Source organism: Chlamydotis macqueenii, chromosome 4 (genome assembly GCF_036417535.1).
Source record: "Chlamydotis macqueenii isolate bChlMac1 chromosome 4, bChlMac1.mat, whole genome shotgun sequence".
NCBI classification, from domain to species: Eukaryota; Metazoa; Chordata; class Aves; order Otidiformes; family Otididae; genus Chlamydotis; species Chlamydotis macqueenii.
This window is the reverse complement of record NC_141559.1, coordinates 1,118,933-1,141,935: the sequence shown is the minus strand read 5'-3', so window position 1 is coordinate 1,141,935 and position 23,003 is coordinate 1,118,933. Positions and strand designations below refer to the sequence as shown.

The 23,003-nt window shown below is 41.6% G+C and overlaps 1 protein-coding gene across 2 annotated transcripts; it reads left to right on the top strand.

The window, feature by feature from the left end:
- Nucleotides 1–336: 336 nt before the first annotated feature.
- On the top strand, nucleotides 337–21,961 carry METTL14 (methyltransferase 14, N6-adenosine-methyltransferase non-catalytic subunit). Of its 2 annotated transcripts, XM_086747495.1 has the most exons (11): nucleotides 337–464; nucleotides 888–976; nucleotides 1,891–1,978; nucleotides 6,854–6,934; nucleotides 8,430–8,517; nucleotides 11,027–11,117; nucleotides 12,684–12,825; nucleotides 15,253–15,345; nucleotides 16,776–16,892; nucleotides 19,546–19,756; nucleotides 20,425–21,961. In XM_086747495.1, exons 1-11 carry the CDS (start codon nucleotides 399–401, stop codon nucleotides 20,736–20,738), a joined length of 1,380 nt encoding a protein of 459 aa, XP_086603621.1. In that variant the 5' UTR covers nucleotides 337–398; the 3' UTR covers nucleotides 20,739–21,961. The 2 variants fall into 2 exon arrangements, with proteins under 2 accessions (XP_086603621.1, XP_086603622.1); XM_086747496.1 differs by lacking the exon at nucleotides 15,253–15,345.
- The last annotated feature ends 1,042 nt before the right edge of the window (nucleotides 21,962–23,003 follow it).

Here is a 23,003-nt window from a genome sequence, read left to right as displayed (position 1 = left end):
TATTTCATGTAAAACTACGGCATGGGCCCCCAAACTGCAGGTGAGTGCGGTGAGCTGTCGCAGCTGTGAAACACCCTGGAGAACAGGTGGTGCTGGAAGGAGCTCGGAAATCGGATGTCAGTCAATCTGGAGGCTCACACGCTACCCTTTAGACTCGGTTTACCGGTGGATCAGCGCTACCCTGTTCTGAGCTGGGCCACCGCGCCCCCCGCCCCGGTCGCCCCCAAGCACAGCCGGCCGTCGCTGGGGCGGGGCGGGCCAGCCCGGCCTCCGCTGCCCGTAACCAAGATGGCCGCCGCCACCGGCGCGTCGCACGGCCGCCACATTGGCGCGGACACGGAAGTGACGCAGCGGCGGGAGCCCGGGGAAGAGGGGCGGTGGCGGCCGGCGGCGAGGCGATGAATAGTCGGCTGCAGGAGATCCGGGAGCGGCAGAAGCTCCGGCGGCAGCTCTTGGCGCAGCAGGTAGCGGGCGGGGGCGGCGAAACCGTTCGCCCCTTGGGCCAGGCCCCGCCGGCGGGCGCTGGGGCGCCTGGGCCCCGCGGCCCGGCCCTTTCCTCGCGGGGAGGGGGCGGCCGGCGGGCGGGCGGGCGCCGCCTCAGGTGTAAGGGCGGCAAAGGGAGAGGCGGGGGAGGGGGGTGGGCGGCCATTTCGGGGGCAGCTCGCCGGTAACGCGGCGGGAGCGTTCTGCCGCAGGCCCCGGGGAGGGCCGCCGGGTTTGGCCCCGCAGGCCCGGTGGGAATAGACGGTCGCTGGCGGGGCTTCCTGGCCGGTGGTGGGGGGTGCTTTAGGTTTAAAGAGTGGTCCTTTGGCTTCCTGGCTGTTACTGTTCGGGTTTTTAAAAAATGTGTGGTAACTGTGGCTTGAATTCGTCTTGCCTGTTGGTAGTTGGGAGCTGAAAACGCAGACAGCATCGGCGCCGTGCTGAACAGTAAAGATGACCAGCGGGAGATCGCTGAGACGAGGGAAACGTGTAGGTCGGTACCAGCGTCCAATTTCTGTGAGAAATCGGGGTTTTCATGGTAACACGGGCCTTTCAAATAGGATGAGATTGCGCTCCAAAGAGCAAAAGAGAATCTTAACCGTTTAATTGAAAACTTACGATTCGGTGAAAGAAAATGCTTTAATTATTCCAATCTGAACTTGGAATAGTATGAGTAGAGTTTAGTCATTCACTTCTAATAGCTGTTTGGAAATCAAGGCTAACTTTTGCTTCTTAAGTTAAAAAGCTACTGTTGAGCAAAACTGAGGTGTGAATTTAGAGTATGGCACCTGCATCGTCCTTGAGTCTTTATACTTTTGCTAAGAGCAATTACAGGATGACTTAGTTTAAAAGTTCTTATGGAGCAGTAGACATGGCTTTAAACTGAAAGAGAGTAGATTTAGATTGGACATAAGGAAGACATTTTTTTACAATGAGGGTGGTGGGGCGCTGGATGGGGCTGTGAGCGACCTGGTCTGGTGGAAGGTGTGCCTGCCCAGGGCAGGGGGGTTGGAACTGGATGGTTTTTAAGGTCCTTTCCAACCTAAACCATTCTGTGATCCTGTATCTAGGACAGAGTAGCTGGTACTTACTAATTCTCACGTGTAACAGAATTTTCTTGTGTGAGCAGGCTTAATTTTGTAGATGTATTGCTTTCGTTAAAATAAGCTGTACCTTTTAGAACAGAAAAATGAGGAAGCAAGGTACCTGTTTTCACAAGTCCTGTCCTTAAGAAGTTGTGCTGGTGTCAAATACACTGAGAGAGGAATAAGTTCTCATGTATGAAGTTTTGAAATAATTTAAAGCTTGTAACAGAAACATGTAGTCAAGGTGGATTACCAGAGATTTCTGCCATGTTCTCTCTGGAGAGAGAAACTGTTTTATGAGGATTTTTTTTTATGTTTATAGAGCTGCTTATGATACTTCTGCACCAAATGCAAAACGCAAATACCCAGATGAGGGAGAAGCTGATGAGGAAGAGATTGAGGAATATAAGGTAAGGAAAAAGTTATTTTTCTCCGGTGCTCATGTGTCTCTGAGGGACTTATAAAATACATGTGTGCACACATAAATAAAAATAAATGCAATATGTATGGATACTTTGAGATATATGTCCCTCAGTGGCATCTCCTTTGATTTCTTCCACTGCAGGGATCTAAGAGAGGGGATGTAGACGCTAAGTGGTTCTCTTCAGATGTGGCTTAGGTGTGTTGAACTGTACACACACCAGAACTCAGTGTTTGGAGGCTTAATGTAGTGCTGCTTCTAGGAGGAGACTGTCTTAGGTAACAGCGCCCACAGGGAATGAATGGCTGTCTTTTGTGGTAAAATGTGTGCGCACTTGGGTACACGGACGGGAAAAAAACTTGACTAGAATTTCTTTGTGTCTGAAGAAGAGCTTGCATTTAGCAAGAAGCACAGGCGGTTGGATGAGATACAGGGAGGCTGAGGGTGCCTTCCAACCTGCATGTTAAGTGTGGAGGAATGCAGTTCTGGAGGAAGGGAAGAGAGAAAGGGTTCTCAGGGAATGGAAGGAAGAGGCTTGGTTTGGGATATGCCTTAAGTATCTAAAATTATCCAGGAAAAGTTCGTTCAAAAAAAGAAAAAAACAAACCAAAATGTCTCCATGGTCATAGAGTGGTTGTGAAACTCTCATGCCCTTCATTTTTTCGCATATTCATCCAAGAGTGATTTGACAGCTTTCTCTTTTCATATTTAATGTAATGTTTTGGCTAAGATGAGTGGTACAGAAAGGAGGTTCAACAAAGGTGTGGTTATGATACAGCTGTCTTTCTGCTCTGCTTTTTGATCTTACTGCATTATATATCCTCCTCGTTTTTTTTTCCTTGTCCTAATAACCTTGCTTCTGTCATTAAGTAGTCAAGATCAATGCACTTCTGTAATAATGCAGGGTCTGCTGTTCTTTTGGATGCATAAAAAGAGTAATTTTTGAAATATGAGGCCTTGGCAGTGTTACCTTTGTGTTCAGGTTTGTAAATCTTTCTGTAGTAAAATCTATCTTACTTCTCTTCTACTAAACCAAAAAGTTAATGCATGACAGGATGCTTTTTGGTGACTGACTTTTAAAGTGTATCTGTGAATTTCTAATTTACTAACTGTTAGTCTGTACATCTTGTCTAGCAAGCCAATTAGGTTGCCGTCTCGAGGAAGGGATTTACAGAGTACATGCACTGTTGGTGAAGTCGGGGTTTTATGCTCATGTTAGTGGTCAGTTCATAGCAGTTGATGTTACTCCTTCATCAAGTATGTGGTTAAACACGTATTTTTTCTGTGAAATATATGTGGAAAAGTCACTTCAGTTGGCAAAGCATATGAATCTTATAATTAGCATTTTCTTCATTAGCATGGAGGAGGCTTACCCTGAGGCGGGGTGTTGACCACTTGCAAGTGGCTGGACTCTTGCTATATTGTTGAAATTGAATATTTTAATAGTACTAGCTCGGACCAACTTCAGTCAAGCAGAGGAATAGGCTTAAGAAACTTGAAACCCCCAAGTAAAACATCTAGAGTGGAGTCATCAGCTGTTTCCTGCAGACATTGCTAATTCCCTGTTGGCAAGGAGATAAGAACTTAGTTAAATTCCATCTGTATTCATGTAATTTTTTCCGTAGTACTTTGAGCCTGTTTAAATTTCATCTTGTAATATGAACTGATACCAAGACCTAGATCCTTATGGTGTCAAGCCCTGTTGGATTGTGTTTCATACTCCTTAGACAAAAATAATAATAGACTTAAGTAGGAGTGTTGCAGACAAATACTGCAAGTTTGTCAGTTTTGTCAGGAAAATTACAGGTAAGTATTTCCTGCTGTGAAGTGACTTCCATGTCTCTGAAACCATGACTTGCAGTGTTGGGTTCTATATGCTGGTATCAATTAATCCTTCTGAAGTGGTGTAGAATTTTTGTGCCCTGTCTTTAGATTTAGTGGAGATAAATGTGTCCTCAAACCTCAGCTGCACTAGCTGGAGCCTCAGCATCTAGCTGTAACTGCTGGTGAAGGTGGGCTGCTGTGACAATACAACATTGTTACCGCAATTGCCGTGTGAGGGTGCAAGCTCTGCAGGGGTGGTGTGTGTGGATGTGAGCATGAAACCTTTAAACAAATGTACTTGGGTATTTTAGAGGATTTCTGTCAGTTTCTAGTATTGCAAATGGAAAGTGAAGTGAGCTGGTGACACCAAAATGTCTTAGGCTGGTATTTTGAGAGAAGATTGAACAGTGACATCAATGTTTTCATTGTATGGGGGAAGTATGAGAGCAGTTTTTGAGGTGAAAGATGAAGTATATTAATCTTCTCAGCCATTTAGGAACATCTGATGCAAAAAAAGGTGATATTTTTAATTTTTTGGGTTTGTGGTTTTGTTTGGTGTGTTTTTGGTTTTTTGGGTTTTTTTTTTTTTTTTTTTGGTGGAATAAGTGTATATTTATAGTGGTGGTTCTTAGTAACATCAGGCTGATAGGAAAATAAAGCAAGGCTGCTTGGTAAGCTTCCCAGTGGCAGCTTGACTTCTGTCTTGGAGCCTGACTGCGTTGCAGACCATAGAGGTGGGAGATACAGGGAGAGATCCATTATTGGCAGAATAATGAACATTTTAAGGTCAGCAAGTTGAATTGTGGTTCAAAAGAACTTCTACAATTTTTTTTGTGGAACTGTAACAGTTGTACTAGGGTTAGTTGAGTTAGTCTGTCTTTGGCGGAGACAGATAATGGGACTGGACTATATGGTGCCACTCCCATGCTTTTCATAGCCTCCTGAGACCTGTGATTGTTGCTCCACCTCTCCCCTTCCCCAGGTGAATTTACTCAATTGTTTGAACCTGTGTCAATATCTGGTGTCAACAGTGTTTTGTGGTAAAGAGTTAGAGTTTTAACTTCGTATGAAGTACAAAAATACCTGTGGTTCAAATTTGCTGTCTGCCAGCCTAATTTGATACAACCCTGTTTTACTTTGTTTCTGTGAGTGTGGAAATCTTCCTTGCCATTGTTTGGAGGTTGGAAAAAAAAAATCTTATTTGGTGGAATCGTCATAATTGCTGAATGTACCTCTAGTAATTCGAAAAAAAAATATGTACTTGAGTATTGTGAGTAGTTTTGTTTCCCTGTCTCAGCAACAAAATACCAGATTTGGAAGACAAGGATGCTTAAGGTACAAGAACCTAGTATCTGGTATTATTGTTAATTTAATCTTGTCCTTGCTTTGGCTGTGTCCTTTTCCCTTTGAAAGCTGATGGTGTGAACTTCTTGTTTGTGGCTGTGTGTGAGGGGTTTCAGTGATGGTCTGCGTAGGGCCACTCTGGGAAATGACAAGCTGCACCCAGCTGTGGGAGGGAGACCTCGGAGAGGGGAGCCAGGAGGGATTGTTATCTCGGCGAGGGGAGCGAGGAGGGTTGATATTGAGCAGGATGTTGCTGCTGTCCGGGAACCGCTGTTGGCCAGCAGGGCACGTACTTGGCAGCCTTGCTGCGTGCGCTGGCCATGCGTGCATCAAGACCTGCTCAGTACTCTGCCACTGAATCTGCTGAGGGGATAAACAGAGGCAGCTCGGAGCGGAGAGAGAGAAAGGACCCAGAGCACTTTATGAACAACAGGGGACGCCCTGAAGGTGCTGCGCCTGCCTCCCTTCTCTGCTCTGACCCCGCTGATCATCACCCTCCTGCTCGGCGGTGTCTCTGGCTTAGTCGGGGTGGTGAGACTCACAAAGGGAAAACAATGTGCTGGTGACTGCTTGTGCTAGGAACTGGAACTGCTTATGCTGGTAGCTGCTTCTGCAAGGCTATAACAGAGCAATAAATACTGTTGTGCTGGGTGAAGTTTGTGCATAGGAATCCTATGAACCAGTTACAGACTACAATCACCTATGAAGGCATCAAGACAGCCGGGATGACTCAGAGATAGGTATCTAACAAGTGCTTATCATCAGAAGCCTGTTCTCTGCATTTTTTGACCTAAGATGTGTGTTGAGGGGGGAGAAGTTGAGTTCTTTTCTATGATAAATCTGGTTCTCTTATCTTTCCTTTTATTTCAGTGTATTTAAAATTTCTTGTAAAAATATTTTATCCTTGAAACTGCTTTTCTCCTCACATGAAGCACTATATTAACTGATTAAGATTTCTGGGAAATCAGAAAGTGACGTGAAGGAGTCAGTGTGTTTGTTTCTGTTCTCTCTGAGTTCTGCATTGGATGTTCAGAGTATGTGAGTGTGACAGATCTCTGAATTTCAGAAATCTGAACAGTTAGTAAAACACTGAGGAAGAAAATTGCAGTGCAGTTTCTGTTTTCTGTAAATTTTGAGATTACAAAATGAATTTCAGTTATTTTTTACGGACAGGCTAAATGAAATGTGCTGCGTCTGCAAAGTGTGGACTTCTATCAGATTTATATAGAGAAGGTGGTTTCAGCTGCTAAGGTTGGAACAGAAGAGATGATTGAGTGGGTACAAATGTTCAAAGGTTCTACTACAGAAGAACTTCAGCAAAATAGATCATTTGCTTTAGTGCAAGGACTGAAATTTTTGGGGGACAAAAATTAAAAATTCTGTGCCTTGTAAAGCACTGCCTACACTGTCAGGGTCTAGAAAAGAAGGGTTTCTGAATTTTATTCTTCTTACAGAGACCTTTCCCACTAACATTCTCTTAATTATTGAGAGAGAGAGGCAGACTTTTTTGGGAATAGGTTAATTCCGCACAGCCCCCCCGCCCCCCCGTCAAACTGGAGTTGGAACCATTCATGATCTGCTGGTTTAGGAGACTTCTGTTTGTAAACAGCCCATTTCTTTCCCAAAGAAACAGAATCATAATGAGGAGAGAAACAGCATGATCTTGCACATTTGTAATATCTACTTTGTTTCCAAGGATGAAGTAGAGCTGCAGCAAGATGAAGAGAACCTGCCCTATGAGGAAGAGATTTACAAAGATTCCAGTACCTTTCTTAAGGTGAGCTGCTTTTGCAATTAAATGGTATTTGGAATAGAGCTTTAAAGGCTGAGGTAATTGGCTGGAATTCACAAGTACAGAAGCTTCCTATGAAAGACAGGACTGCAACTATTGTTACATTGACCCAGTTAAAGACCTGGGTCAGCTTGCAATGAGCAGTAGTAATGGTGGGCCTGATTTGGAACTAAAAACATGTCGTGGTTTTGCTAGTGAGGGGGGGCCTAAGGTGGTAGCTTCTGTAGGAAACTGCTAGAAGTTGCTCCCCTTTGTTCAGTGGACTCGGCCGGGCCTAGGGCGGACCCACTGCTGGCCAAGGCCGAGCTGATTGGTAGCAGAATGTCTCGTGATAACGCCTCTGCGATAACGTATTTAAGAATGGGAAAACAGAAAAAAAAGAGAGAGGAGAGAAGATGTGAAGAAGCTGAGCAGGGGCAGAGGGGGAGGTGCAGGCCTATGGGCCTTGCAGGCCTCACCCTCTGGCCTCTCGCCAGGCGGCCGACTGGGCCCAACTCGGTCCGGCCCGGCTGCAAGAAGTGGAGAGGAGATGAGAAGTGAATGAGATGTAAAAAGGATCCTGAGAGACATCTACCAGCCTGTTGTGAGGAACGGCTGCAGACGCCAAGGTCAGTTCAGAAGGAGGGGGAGGAGTAATGCGGCTCCTGGCCAAGATTCCCCTGCAGCCTGTGGTGACGACCATGGTGGAGCAGGTTGTCCCCCTGCAGCCCATGGAGGTCCACGGAGGAGCAGAGATCCACTTGGAGCCCGTGAAGGACCCCGTACCGGGGGAGGTGGATGCCTGAAGGCAGCTGTGGCCCGTGGAGGGCCCGCTGGGACAGCTGTTCTGGAGAGACTGCACCTGTGGAAGAGATGACCCACGCCGGAGCAGTTCCACAAAGGACTGTGGCCCGTGGGAGGGACCCCACAACAGAGCAGGGGAGGAATGTGAGGAGTTCTTCCCCCAACCATGAAGCAGCGGCGTGAAACAACGCGTGATGAACTGACCGCGACCCCCATTCCCTTTTCCCCCCCCCGTGCCGCTCGGGAGGGGAAGGTAGTAGAGATAATGTTAAGCTTGGGAAGAGGGAGGGGTGGATGGAGGTTATCTTGTTCTCTGTCTCATTATCTTGCTGTTTGTAGTAATAAATGAATAGTTTTCCCCAAGTCGAGTCTGTTTTGCCCGTGACGGTAACTTTAAGGATTTCTCCCTGTCCTTATCTCAAACCTTGAGCCGTTTTTCCTTATATTTTCTCTCCCTGTTCTCTCGGAAGGTGGGGGGAGTGAGAGAGAGACTGCGTAGTCTGGTCCAATCGGGGCTGAACTACGACAAAACACAATGACAGTCTTGACTAGTATAGCTCATAAAGGCATGTTGAAAAGAAGAAAAAAATAAAAAAAATCTGTTACTTTCTCATTTATCAGACTAACACATGTAGAGTGTGTGTGTACGTCCAGTTATCTCCCCATTGCTGTTGCTGAACTCCCTTTTGTTCTTCAGGGTACTCAGAGCTTAAATCCACACAATGATTACTGCCAACACTTTGTGGATACAGGACACAGACCCCAGAACTTCATCAGAGATGTTGGTATGTCACAGTCAGTAACTGTTTGAAGAGAACTCATTGCATTCAATAGCATTTATTTTTCTTCCTGTTTGTAATTCCTTATGGTTACTGAGAAACGCAGATACACGTATACTTCGTAGTTTTGTCTCTCTGTGTGCATATGTATCAATATATAAATTTATATGAATTATTCTATTTTTAATCTGTTAGGAGGTGATTATTACCAAGGCTGCTCTTACTCTTGGTTTCATTTGAAAGTATTTAACCAGGAAGATTTATTCAAAATTATTCGATTCCAGGTTCCCAGAAGGAGATGAGTCTAGCAAGCAGATCTTAAAACCTTTGGAAGCTTGAATAACTGACAGTTCAGTTATTTCCCGGGCTGTATCGCCTGCAAGAATGCATGTAGCATGTAAAGTATGGAAAATACTTATATTTAAGTCACTAAGCAATATGGATTATATTTACCAGCTCAATTATGTAACTGCTGACAAGTCATTAGAAGGCCTAACATATTATTGAGTTTAGAGGATGTTATTTTTTAAGTTCATGTTCATCCAGTCATCACTGAACTTGTTATTGAAGTCTTACTTTATTAGGCCTGAATTTAATCTTTCTAAAACTAAGTTTGGTCCTGTTTCCCAGAATGAGTGCCTGGGTAGTTACTTGGCTTTTAAAAAAGGCAGGACACCTCCCGCTGCGGTTTTCTGTAACAGTTCACTGTATTTTACCGAGTTTAAGATTGTTGACAACACAAGCGTGTTGTGTTTATAGGTGCGAGCCCAAAGAGGTTTTGTTAGCCTGTTGATGTTCTTAGTTTGTTTCTTGTCTGCATTTTGTCAATGGTTCTGTGAAACATGTCTGGATGTTTAGTACGAGAACTGTCTTTATCTGAAAAGCATCTGGGCTTCACAATTACGTACTTGAAAACAGTTATACGCTGGTCTTTGAAATAAGATGAGTATGAGGAAATAGCAGCCCATGTTACTCAATCTGACTTCTCAGCTGCATGAAGAACTGGGAAGGGACTATGAGTGTTCATACGGAAATGAACGTGTCAGCCGCAGTTGAGACCCTTTATTAGAGATGAGGCATGGCAGGTTGCATACCAGTTAGCGTACATTTTCTGCACGAAAATCTAAACTCTGCTTAGGTGCTACTTCATAATTGGACATGTTGGACCCTACAAAAAGGTGTAGGGAAATAGGGGTTACAGAACGCCCGGTTACCTGTTTTTGATATTGCTGTTGGAAGAGAGACACATACCTGTGGGGTTGGGTTTGGGGTTTGTCATAGTTTTTTGTTTGTGTTTGGGTGGGGTTTTTTTGTTGTTGTGTTGTTTTGGGTTTGTTTGTTTTTTTTGATTGAAGATTCTCTTACATCTGTTGCTTAGCTGCTGATAACTAGCTTCCATTTCCGCTGGTCGAGAATATTTGACTTACACTGGCTGGAAGCAATACAGCAGTGGAAATCAGACGAAAACAGTCGTGTTTTTAACATCTTATATATTTAAGGAAAAGAATGAGAATAACTTGGGTGTTTTATGCGCACGTAATAAAAGACAATAAGGTTAGATACCTAAACCTTTGCTTTTACCTGTGGAATGCTAGGGTTGAGAGTTCAGAAGTTTGAATTAAAGTAAGGAGAGAGATGAAGAGTTGTGGAGTTTGTGGGTTTGGGTGGAGTTTTTTTTCCACCCATGGATTAGGAACAGTTAAAGTTGTAAATTTAAATGAATGTGAAGCTTTGTAAATAACTCCTACTGAAGCTGAACTGATACCACCTGGGAGACAGGAATGGTAACTTTTTGGTTTGTGCTGAGCCTACTGCTAACAATAACAAAACCATAGCATTTCTACTTAACTCTTTTGAAGGGAGAATGTAATATATTGGAAAATTTTCTTGTGTGGGTGTTTTTCTTTAATTTGCTGCAGAAAACCTAATTAGGGTTCTCACTTTTGCATTCTGTACACATGAAAGATTTAACAATTAACATAATAATGTTAAGTCTGAGAACCCAATAAATAAATATACCTGTATTCACATCTTCATGACTGACACCAGCATACCAAATCTCAATATAAGGATTGCCACACCCCAGTTGCCACCTTAGAAATAGTCTTCAAAGGTTAAATAAGAGTATTCTATAAATGAATGTTAATTAGATCCTAATATAAACTCTTGGTTGGGAGGATAACAAAATAACTTTCTCTTATCATTCTGGCACTTAGGATTTAAATGAAAGATTGCTTCCTTCTGTTAAAAGTTGTTGTGAACTCATCAGTGTAGTGCTCCACAGATCAGAGCATAGACGCTACATTCAGTAGGCGCCATAATTAACTGGGTGTAGGCAGGAGGCCTTTGTGAAGTACTGAACAAAATAACTGGCTTGAAAGGTTTGGTTTGTTTTAACAAAAATTAAAATGAGGCTAAGTATTAACATTTGGACCTATTCAAAATACTGGACAATGCTTAATTGATACAGATTTACTTGCTGAGAGTTGTTAACTTCATGTTTTCTTCTTCTTAGGGTTAGCAGATAGGTTTGAAGAATATCCAAAACTTAGAGAGCTCATCAGGTTGAAGGATGAGCTGATATCTAAATCTAACACTCCTCCCATGTAAGTGTTCTTGTGGAAAATGCCTTTCTTCTCCAGACCTCTTTGAAGTTAGCTGTCTCTATCTCTGCAAATCTCTATCTTCAGCACCTGTTCAGAATTTACATTTTCTGTTTCTGTTTGTATATACAAATTAATCAATTTTCAGAAGAGTAAAATCAGTTTGGTTTTGTTAGTTTAATCTAGATGTTTAAATAGTATATAAACTAGATTTCCTTTCCAGTGTGTGATTATTTATGGTATCTAAAGCTTTGGCTTTTAAGACCAAACTGTCAGCTGAGTGGGCTGCAGGCTTTAATCTGGTAACTGAAAGAACATCATATGATGGTGAATCTCGTGATATAATGCACTTCACAAGAACAAGAAAAGCTTTAAAAAAATTGCCTCTTGATATAACCTTAGTTGTTCTCGTAACAGCTTTTTTATGTAATGTTCTGCTCTTATCTTAGTATCCGTTAATGAGGTGTTACTTTGTAATTTAAGAACAAAAAGTTGAGGCTGGCTGGAAGTGATTTGTCCTATTAACTTCAAATTACTTCTGCGTCTTTGCTGAACATCAGGCACAGTGTAAGCATGCTGTTACTCACAGGAATTCAACCCTATTTAAATGTAAACCTAATGCTTTTTAATATACTGCAGTCCTAATCTCTACCGAGTAAAATAGCATTATTTCACAATAGTCGCATGAAAAGCACTGAAATAGTTGTCTGAACGACTGAGATACAAACTGCAAAACTCAATGCAGTTTGGCATTCTTAGCCTTAAAGCACAAAAGGGGGAAAATAGTAATCAAATGCTGCCTTCTGGTAACACCAAATATACTTGTGGAATAATAATCTCTTCCAGACACATTCTTAGGAAGGCAGAGAAAGTGGTGTGCTATTCAGTATTTTTGAAAGTTAAACATCTTGAGGGGAGGGCAGTCTCTCTTTTTTTTTTTTTTTTGATGGTGATCCAGCAGAGAGTTGTAGGCAGGTGTGGAGGCCGGTTTTAAGAGTGCGTTTGAGTGTGTATTTAATAAAATCGGTGTGTGGGGAATTACGCTTTGTTATAGGGATAGAGAAATACTTTGCTACCATATGAAAAGTAGCCACGTTTCCAGTGTTCAGAATCTTTTGAATGTAACGTATAAAAAATGTCAATTCTAAAAATATGCCGCTTTCCAAAGTGAAGCCAAACAGAAGTCTGTTAGCCAGGCAAGTGAGTGTTTGCTGCTTAAATGTTGATATTTTCTTCTGTATAGCCCATGGATGTACAGAAAGTTCAGTGATTCTTTACTAGATATTGTTGTGCAGTCTGTGTGGACGTCTGTTTCTTGCTTGCTAAATTAGAATCCTAAAAACTTTATTGAGAAAAATAAGTAATGCTTAAAAAACTAAATGCAACAGCATCCAGCCTAGGTTATGTGAGAATGTGTTATGCATCTCCTCTGGATTAGTGCATTTGAGCTATGTGACTACACAGGAGACCTTACTCTTAACTGGCTACACAAAAGTGCTATGTGAAGTATAATTTTCAAAGCACTGTTAACAACTTGTCCAAGTAATCTATTGTCTTCTGTTCTAACAGGTACTTACAAGCAGACTTGGAAGCTTTTGACATTAGGGAACTGAAGTCCAAATTTGATGTGATTCTCCTGGAACCACCACTGGAAGAATACTACCGAGAGACTGGCATTACTGCCAATGAAAAATGCTGGACCTGGGATGATGTAAGTATTTTTCTTGCGGTGAAGAGAACTTAGTACATATACTTAAGAAAATAGTTACAGGATTTAATTTGGTATAAAAATGTTGTAGAGATGTGTTTTAAGGAAAAATGGGATATGTTTGTTGTTTTTTTTTGAAGTCTATGTTCTTAAAAAATGAAGTTTTGTATGCATAGCTACACTATTGTGTTAAGACTTTTTTTTTTTAGGAGTTTAATGAATTAAATAAACCATTTTGTTCTCCCTAAGCCTGATGGAAAACTTAAATCTAACAATAATGGGATTTCTATGGCCAAGTTCCATAAGTTTTCTTCACTATTTGATTTTTGCTGTTGAAATTCAGAATATCCATTGTAAATATTCCCTTCTTTCTTGAAATTCTCAAAGACATTTTTAAGGTGTGCTTTTTAACATGCTGGTCTTCTAGTCACAAGAGTGGATGAGTACGCTTCACGGACATACCTTCTCTCTCCGATGATTAAGTAGGAAATTTTCACGCTCAAACTGACTGTAATCCTGAGAAGCCTAACAAAATAGATAAACCTTACTTGTGGATTTTTTTTCCTTGTATTTATGCATTCCCTTACTGTTTAGTCAGGTCCAAGGTTTTTTTTTTTTTGGAAGCCATGTTCATTTCTGACTCCTTTTTGGGAACAAGGAGATATCTTAATGTGCAAGATGTGATCTTTCTCGAGATCTCTGCTGGTGCTCGTGTTTTATTGTGCTGTAATAAACTATTAGAGAATTGAGTTGGAGAAAAGATTTTCAGGTTCTTCCTATAGTAATGCCTGTAGATGCTTGTAAAGAAGGAAGCACTCGATGTATTTGTATAAGTAACTCCATTCTGTATCAGCTCTGGAAAAGCCAAGCGGAGACTGGAGGCTGTGAAGTGCTGGAGGTCATCAGGCTTAACAATTTGATGACACAAAGGCTGCTGCCAGGTTGCCCAGTCCTTCAAGATTGAACTGGAGAATTCCTCCACTTGGGCATTGAATAAAAAAACTTGTAGTGGCAAATAGTGATAAATTGGCTTTACTCCATGTATCTACACTTTACTCATTTAAAAAGGAACAAGAACAAACCCACAAAAAAAAAACAATCCCACCCTCGCGACAAAACAGTCCATCTGTAGTAGAGAGGAATATCTGATTTAAAAAATGTTTGCATAACCATGTCAGGAATTCTTAGGTTCAGGCATATGCAACTAATAAATATCTATTATTTAGAGACCCCGTTTGAAAGGAATGCAGGACTACGGCTGAATTAGCAGCAAATTTGTTATAATATGAGTGAATCGGTAGTTCCTGAGATTTTATCTGAGTTCTATGCAGTTTGGGGAGGGGGATGATGGTGTTACTTTAAACTAGGTTTAGTTTGTGCTTAGGCTGGAACCTGCATATGCATAACTTGGAAAGTGAATCAGCCAAACTAAAGGATCAATCCACCTTTAAGGAATGAATTTGAAAACAGAGGCATTCATGTCTGTGGTAAGAGACCAAGTAACTACATGTCAAGGAGTAGGTAGCTTCTCTGGTAGCTGTTCTATTACATCAGGCAAAAACGGTGCCTGGCAGCATTCCCCCAGGGGAAAAAACATTCTGTCCTACCAGAAAAACTGGAAGTGTTGGAGGCAGGAATCGGCCTTTTAGTTGAGAGTCATATCCTCTTAGAATGGCTCCTACTGCGTTACTTTTCTTCACAGTGGCCCTGAATGAAGCTTGATTTGATGCGTTAGCAAGTTACAGATAAATCTTTTGAACTTGTAATGAGTCACAGATGCTTTGCATCTGAAGTTATTTCATCCTGAATGTTACTTATTTGCCATTGTTGAACTACTGTCCTGATAAATTCTTGCTCCTTTTTTCCCTGAAAGTGGAAATGGAATGTCCTTCCTATATAGTAATGGGAATTAAGGTGGTTTTTTTGTTGGTTTGTTTGTGGTTGTTTTTTATTGTAGTTTTTTGGTTTTGTTTTGTTTTTTTTTTTCAAATTATGTGCCTTCACAAGCTTTACATAAGTAACTCTAGGGCTGAAAAGAAACAGAGCACTATTGCTGTTACTAAATCTTTTTGCTACCACTCAAATGATAAAATGAAGCAGAAGTTTAGGGGAAAAAAAAAAACATATGGGTTGTATTAGTCTTTAAGTCTAGAATTTTCTATACAGATAGAATTTTTGCTGAAAGGAGTAATTAAACTGGTCATTAGCTATGTTGAAAACATGCACTTGGGTACTGATAAGGTAACTTTTACAACATACTTTCTGGAAAACAATTTTAAGAGGATGGCCGTGAATGGTACACAGACTAACATCTTTAAAAGTGCTTCCTGATGGTTTCTGTGGTAATGCTTCAATGCTTATTAAATGTTCTTCCCGATATAGTTGTTGATTTATATTTAATTCAGAAACTTTTATTATTATTATTATTAGATAATGAAATTGGAAATTGAAGAAATTGCGGCCCCAAGGTCATTTGTGTTTCTGTGGTGCGGTTCAGGCGAGGGTCTGGATCTTGGCCGAGTGGTAAGATGATGTTTTAATTCAATTTATCAGGGAGAGGCTTAGGAGTTTATTTTTATCCTTGGTTTTTCTGTATAGAATTCTCAGCTGTAACTGCTGGGAGATGCTTTGTTACTGTGGTAGAGGATATATAATTTTAAGTGGATTAAATAAATCAAAGTGTATCTGGCGTTAACTGTTTAGATACTGTTACTTTCCAGATGAGTGGCTGTGACTGTGAGGAACCATAATTCCATAGGGTCTGGAAAGCTGTACTGCTGTCTCGTTTTTGATATATGCATGTTGCCATGGGAGCAGGTTGCAACACTGAGTGCATTTACAACTTTTTTTTTAACAAAAGTCTTAGTTTTATGCCAGAAATATTCATGCTAGTAGTAAGGTGCTACTGTTTCATAAAGTGAGATGAAATTGTGTGTAGCGCTGCTTATTTTCAGAAAACACATGTTGTTTAAGTAGATTTAGTGAGCTCTACAAAATTTTACTTCCCTGTAAGATCTTGGAGCTTTACGGTAATCTTTGTCTGTGCCAGGGCAGCACTGCTTGTGTTGGGGATGGTGGAATAAGAATTCCCAGCCAGCTCTTTGCTTAGTTTGAGCCGTGCTTTCTGTTAAAGCAATGCGACATTTGTTAAAGGACAACGTGGTTACTAATCTGTTCGCTTTATCTGCTTTTCATTCTGAGGTAGGTTGAAGGGGGCCGTTTAGGATAGATTGATTTTGGTCATGGGCGTATTCGTAGTAGCTGGGCGGTTCTTGAGCACCGCAATAGCCAAAGGAGCTCGAGTCCTTAGTGCCCAGTTGCTTCCCTCTTCAAGGCTACGCTTACAGGAGTTAAGGATTAAAAAGTCATGTGGTTTTTAACATTTTTTTTTTGAGGAAGGGCTGGTGTGGTTTTCGTTGGTTTGGTTTTTTGTGGGGTTTTTATTTTTTAGTGTTTTTTTTTATTTTTTAAACAGATATAGGAAAAGCCACAAGATGATAGCAAAGGCTTTTGGCTATTTATCTTCTCGTTTATACAATTTTACATTGATGTGAAAAACTACCAGAGTGTGCAGGTATTAGTTGAGACAGGGCCAAGGCAGTTGATCATTATGTTGCTCAGACTGGTTTTGATTAAATCTAAGTGTCACTGGGTAAAATTGAGTGTAGAGTTCGATAGTGAATATGTGGAGTGGTTAGATATTTTATTTTTTTCAATAAAATAAGATATGTAGACAAGTCGATGTGCATATAACCCTCTTTTTTAAATTTTTTTATTTTTTTGGGCACAGCTTGACAAAACATAGTGCAGTCATGCCAGTAAACTGTTTTATTTATCTGTGACACTTATTTTCCAGCTGTGCTTCTAAGAGTCGTGTGCCTATATGAGTGTTCAATTTATTTACTTAAGTTTTTGGAGTAGTATGAAATGTTTTATCTGTCTATAATATTTAGTGTCTACGCAAATGGGGTTACAGAAGATGTGAGGACATTTGTTGGATTAAAACGAACAAGAACAATCCTGGAAAGACCAAGACTCTAGACCCTAAGGCTGTTTTCCAAAGAACCAAGGTAAAGGTTTGGCTCGGTTTCTCCTCTGTTCCTATCCTGTCTTTTCCTGCGAATGGAACCCCTGGTGCTCCATGGTGTTTGGTGACATGCTTTCAGGAAAGCAGACGCAAGGACTGCGGAGTTTTTTTTTCTGCAAAGTACATTATATGGAAATAAATGTATTCATAGGATGAATGTTGAACTTCTGTCCCCTCCTTGACTTCAGTCAGTGTGAGGTATGGAAGTTTCACTACGTTTAACGGTGCTTGGTAAATTTCTATTGTAGTCCTCTAAATGCGATACTCATTTAAGCCTTATTGAAGTGCAGGTAGCTGAGGAGGGTTCACAGACTGATGGAGCGAGAATGAAATCGTGAGAGGGAAGATGGAAACTGAACAGAAAATGTTCCTGTACTTTGTGATGGTTTTGGCTCCTGGGTTGTTTAGGTTATGGGCGAATGGTAAATAAGCAGTTAGTCTATCAGCAATACCTTTTGTGTAAACACAAGCTCCTTTCCAGATCAAAGGAGAGAACTTCCTGGCTGAGGAATGCCTTTTGAATGGAACTAAACTTAGCAACAGAATTTGACTAAGCTGAATGTCAAAAGAAGTCCTTAAAAACTGTAGATTAGAAATGGATGTAATAAAATAACTCCGGAGGACTGGCTGCTAATGGTTTTAAATACACACAAGCAGGTACGCGCCTGGAGCTTGAACCGAACAGAGGGATCGTTAGGGACCGTAGCTCAGTCAGCATCTCCCGACTTCCTGAAGATGAGTGTGGTGCGCAAGTGACAGAATCGGTCAGCTTGGCTTAAATGAAATAGTTTCTTAGGGGTGCATTGTGGAGGAGGTGTATTGAAGAAGGTGCAGAGAAAAAAACAGTATTCTGAGTTAAGAGACTTCAATGTACGTTATTCAAAAGCTTAGAGAAATGTAGATAGGAATAATAAAGAATTGGTTTGGGTATATGTGACTGTCAGTTTTACTGGATACAGAGAATCGGCTGACAATTTAATAATTTAAAGTGTCGTTAACCTCAGGACTCATTCCGCATTCATTAATCATTGGTTAGTATTAAACATCCTTGGCTCTTGTCTCAGATTTGCAATTTTTTAGGAGTATAAACTTCCCTTTAAGGTATCTGGAATCTTTCTTTGACTTGCATTTACATTAATCTGAAGTTTGTTTGAAAGTGTGTGGTATTAGTTACAAATATTTATAAGTATAAATATTGTATGTTTATTGCGTATAGGGTTGCAAATATGTGCAGCTCACTCATGAGGGAGAGTTAAAAACTAACATGGGAGGATTTGAGGGGACTTGATGCCTTTGTTTAACAGAGGAGAAGAGTTTCTGGTATTAGAGAATTTGTCTGTTTATTGAGGGAGGGTTGGGCTGAGGTCAGTATTTATAATAAAAGCTGAAAACTGAGCTGACTTATTCGGACTGAATAAATAGTTTGTTGTGCAAAGACGTATTTACCAGTGAGTACCACAGCAAGTGCTACCCTATTACGTTTAGTTCAGGCACCTCTGTAGATGGATGCTTTATGCTGTGCCCCCTGCTATGGATCTCGGGTACTAATGAACAACATTCCATGGGTTAGGAAAAGAAAACATTGTGGATGGGTCTCCTAAAGACTAGGTTTGAGAGGCTTTGCTTGGTGGGGGATTTGCTTAACAGTATTGTGCCTTTTTTAGTTAAACGTAAGGTCCAAAAACTGTGTAACTTGGGTGCAGTCGATCTACTGCATAGATCTGATAGGTCACCTATTCTGCCTCTCATATTTTTTCACTAACTGTTACAACCCTTGCCAGAAATCTGGAAATTATTACATACTCTCGTCTGTAATTTTTTTTTGGAGCCATCTGGTGGCGCTTAGTGAATCAGTGTTTATGGTATTGGGAAAAATGGATAATCTGAGCTCAATATTCCCAGAAATAGAACTCTGAAATGAACATGTAGAACCCTCTTTTCTTCTTGTACCAGTTTCGGTGATTCCTCATTCATAGATTCTACACACTAGTTAGATTGACCTACAGTGTTCTAGAGGAAAGGAAAGCAATGCATATGGCAGTTAAAGAACATTTTAAATGCTGATGGAGTTGACTGAGTGCACTGATAGTGGTTCTACTTTTCTGATGCAGTGATATCTTCCAGAAAGGAATCTTAGGGTGAAGGCTACTTTTGTAACAGAGGTACAACATGAAAATATATCTTAATTTCACTGACTGGCTGTTTTATGACTTGAAAATTATTTGTGTGAATAAAACCAAGATCAGAATGCTGATACGAGTATTAATTAATCACTTACTCTTGCCATCACCTTGTACTCTCTTCTTGTGCTGATTCTTCAGCCTTTCCAACTTAAAGCTCTAACGTTGCTGTAGTTGAAGTCCAAACGTCTTAGCCTCTGTATGAATTTTACCACTTTCTCGTGCAGTTCATCAAGCAGATAGCTTCAGCTGCTCTCTGCTTTCTTCTCAAAAGGCTCTTTTGGTAGCTCCAGCTTGCCCTGTTCTGCTAGTTCATGCTTCAGACTTTTCTCTAAGAGTAGGATCTACTCTGCCTGGAATTTCTTTTTCTCTCCATTGTGCTGGAAGCACGGGTGTCTTTGCTGTGGCAGTATGTGCGGCAGGTGATGTGTACTTTTCTGTGTTCTGTGTGCGCAGGAGCACTGCCTCATGGGCATTAAAGGAACCGTGCGTCGCAGTACGGATGGCGACTTCATCCATGCTAATGTTGACATTGACTTAATCATCACAGAAGAGCCTGAAATCGGCAACATAGAAAAACCTGTAGAAATTTTTCACATCATCGAGCATTTTTGCCTCGGAAGACGCCGTCTGCATCTTTTTGGAAGGGACAGTACAATTCGACCAGGTAACGGTGATGTTTATTGTTATGTTCATTTTTAATTTCCTTTAATAACCCTATTCCATCATCTGAGGCCACTTGATGGGTTCTGGTGAAAGATGAGAGGATAATGGTTAATCCTAATGCACGATTCCTCTGCCGGGACTTTGCCAGCTGAGTAACTGTGTATTTCTGCACGTAACCCCATTTCCCCCACCATGGGCTTACCGTACCACAGAAAGCCAGATGGACAAAATTACCCTAATTCAAGTGTAAGTGCCTTTTAAAAAGGGAGGATGATGTTATTTTTTAACAAGATGAATTTACTGATTTGGTTTAGTCTGGTCCCAGAGGGGCTGGAAAACATTGTTGTGGTATAAGAACAAGTGAGAAGGAGGGCGAAGGGGACTAGTGAAACCTCAGCGTGATTGTGTGGGAATCACAAGATTCCCATAGCCATGTTTAATTAAAAAAAAAAAAAAAAAGCCCTTAGAAATGCCAAACTAAAATTGTAATTTCCCAACAACTCTGGCTTTCCTAGAGGGGAGCTTTTCATTCTGTTCAGTACAGGTGACTTGTAGATGAGTGCCTGTCCCTATCGCTCAAGTGTTCATTTACTAGGAAAAAGAAATAACAATAAAAAAACAATAATGAAGTTTGTTCCTGCTTTTGTTGACTCTGGTTTTGTTCCCTAGGTTGGCTGACTGTAGGACCCACCCTCACAAACAGCAATTTCAACGCAGAAACGTATTCTTCGTACTTCACGGCTCCAAATTCCCACCTGACCGGCTGTACCGAAGAGATCGAGAGACTTCGGCCCAAGTCGCCACCACCCAAGTCCAAGTCTGACCGGGGAGGTGGTGCTCCAAGGGGAGGAGGAAGAGGAGGGACTTCAGCAGGCCGAGGAGAAAGGGGCAGAGAGCGGAACAGAACTAACTTTCGGGGTGAGCGGGGCGGCTTCAGAGGGGGACGTGGAGGTACCCACAGAGGAGGCTTCCCCACCCGCTGATGGCTGTTAGGTAATTGCTGCTTCCCCCGGTCCTATGCCTCGTCTCTGAATCTCTTAGTCTTGTTTTTGCCCAAGTGAATTTCTCTGGGGAGTCAGACTGGGTGACTCTTTACATTGGTTTTGGTGCAAGCAGTTACAGCTACACAGTCTGCCTCCCCGTGACCAGCCTGGCACAGCACTGAACTCGGCCTCCTGACGCCTTCCCTTTGGCAAAGCAGAGAGCACCGTCTCTTCAAACCACCGATAGGATTGAAGACGCTTCCTTTTCCCTTACGAGGCTTGCAGGGCGTGGGCTTTATTAACTGTAGTTTTCTCCAAAACACAGACTCTTCTTCCTTCTTTGAGGTCCAGGTTTGGACTGACTTGGATTGATGTGATGGAGTGGATGTGAAACGCAGTTCTGAATTGCATGGCCATAGCAGACTTACTTTCTTACTCATGGAAGAAAAAGTGTTGTCTGTATTGACACCTATTTTAACTTCTCTGAAACCAAGGAGTGAATCAAATAAATAGAATTCTATTTTTTCTTACTTTGTTTAAATTTCCCAACTTATTCCTGGGAATAGGGAACAAGTTTGTCTTTCATTTGTGGTCTACATGCACTGACTTTTCATGTCTGTAGCGGGGAGAGTGGCAATTCTTGCACTTGTGTGTTGTGCTTCGTGGAAAGCAAGAAGTTGTGTGTTCATATGCAGTCCAGAACTTCTGCACGGGCCTGGGCTGCTTCTTGAGCAGGGATTTTCACCCAGTGTCTGTTCATGACAGCCGTGTTCTCTGCTAGGGAAAACCAGTTCTGTTGCAGAGCAGTTGCAATACGAGTAGTAGAGAGACCTCGTTGGAGGTCGTATTGGAAACGTGAGGCGATGCTGTAAGAGTGAGTGCTTCCTGAAAATAATCCCCCGGGGAACGAGGGCGCGGTAACTGAACCGAGCGGTCCGCTTTGCCTGTGGACGTTACGCACACTGGAAATAGACTGTTGCTGATTGGCTGCAGGGAACGGTGTGAAAAGAAAGCGATTCGCTTTGGTAGGTACAATATTTTTGTTTTTGGCTCTGAACTTGGGCAATGCTTGGTACACTGAACAAACCTGACTGGTGAAGTCTCAAACTCTTAGGTGTTGGAAAATTGGCTTTTAGGTTTCATAATGTTTCTCTCTCGAAGCCTAGCTTTTAAGTAACTCTCCTGTAAAGTAGTGGATTATTAAACTTGTTTACCAAAGCTAACATTGAAATATTTTTCTTAATATTTTGTGGGTTTGTTCGCCTTGAGATCTTGGAATTACTGGTTGTTACTGTGGTTTTGTCCCTACTCCTGTAAAAGAGCAGGCATAACTTTTCTTTTGGTGCATGAAACCTTAGCACAGCAAATTTTAGGGTCTGGTCAATTTCACAGCCTCGGTAGCGTGCTCGCTGAGGGACTGCTGGAGTGCAGATGTTCTGTTTCTGCCTGTGTTGTATTCGGACCCCTGAAGAGTGCCTGGATTTGGGCGAAGGGGGTGTTTTAAGGGTAGTGCTTGCTTGCCTGTCAGTGGAGTCTGCCGAAGGCTACTCGGAACAGCATTTGGTAGAAGCTGTTTGCCACGGTAAGGAAACTTCTTCCTGGTTTTGCCCTAATCATGTTCTTACTCAAAAAGTAAATACTGGGGGCACTTAACCTTAGGAAGGTTGCTTTTGTGTCAGTGACAAATCCTCTTTTTTTTTTTTTCCTCAATTAGTAGAAAATGTTAATTCCCATTTCCCCTTTTTAATTATGTAACTGATAGTCCAGTGTGTAGGCTACTCTTCACATAGAAGATCAGGCTACACTGAAGAGGAGACTCAAAAAATAAGCGGTTGAGATGTGCATCTGTATCAGTTCACAGAAGCTGAGGTGCTGCTCAAGACTTCAGTGACTTGAGAAATTAATTGCATGTGGTGGTGTTTAGAAAAAAAAAAAAACAAAAAAAAACCTACCCAATAAATCATTCGTGAGCATGCAGAGTTAGAGGTATTTTGTTTTGTGTGGTTTTTTTTTCCCCCCCTTAAAGCTGAAGTAGCTAAAGTAGTATAAGAAAAAAATATTACTGCTCCAGAGAAGGTTGGTTAGATCTATCTGGATGGGCCAGTGTCACCAGGGAAGTGTCATGCACGTGTTCCGAACAAGCAAACGACCTTACTGTTTAAACTGAGGTAACGGGACAAGGAAACAGAACTTTCTCCGTGGCCTCTGTGAAGAGAGGGACTGGCTGGTCGTTATCTGAAGGTGGCTGTTCAACAGCGACAGGGA

What these genes read in the sequence shown, in the direction of transcription:
- METTL14 (XM_086747495.1), top strand. Translation starts at nt 399, where the DNA reads ATGAATAGTCGGCTGCAGGAGATCCGGGAGCGGCAGAAGCTCCGGCGG. An exon ending in AAGAGATTGAGGAATATAAG is followed by an intron (nt 1,979 to 6,853) that starts GTAAGGAAAAAG and finishes TTTGTTTCCAAG; the next exon opens with GATGAAGTAGAGCTGCAGCA. An exon ending in CTGTTTTCCAAAGAACCAAG is followed by an intron (nt 16,893 to 19,545) that starts GTAAAGGTTTGG and finishes CTGTGTGCGCAG; the next exon opens with GAGCACTGCCTCATGGGCAT.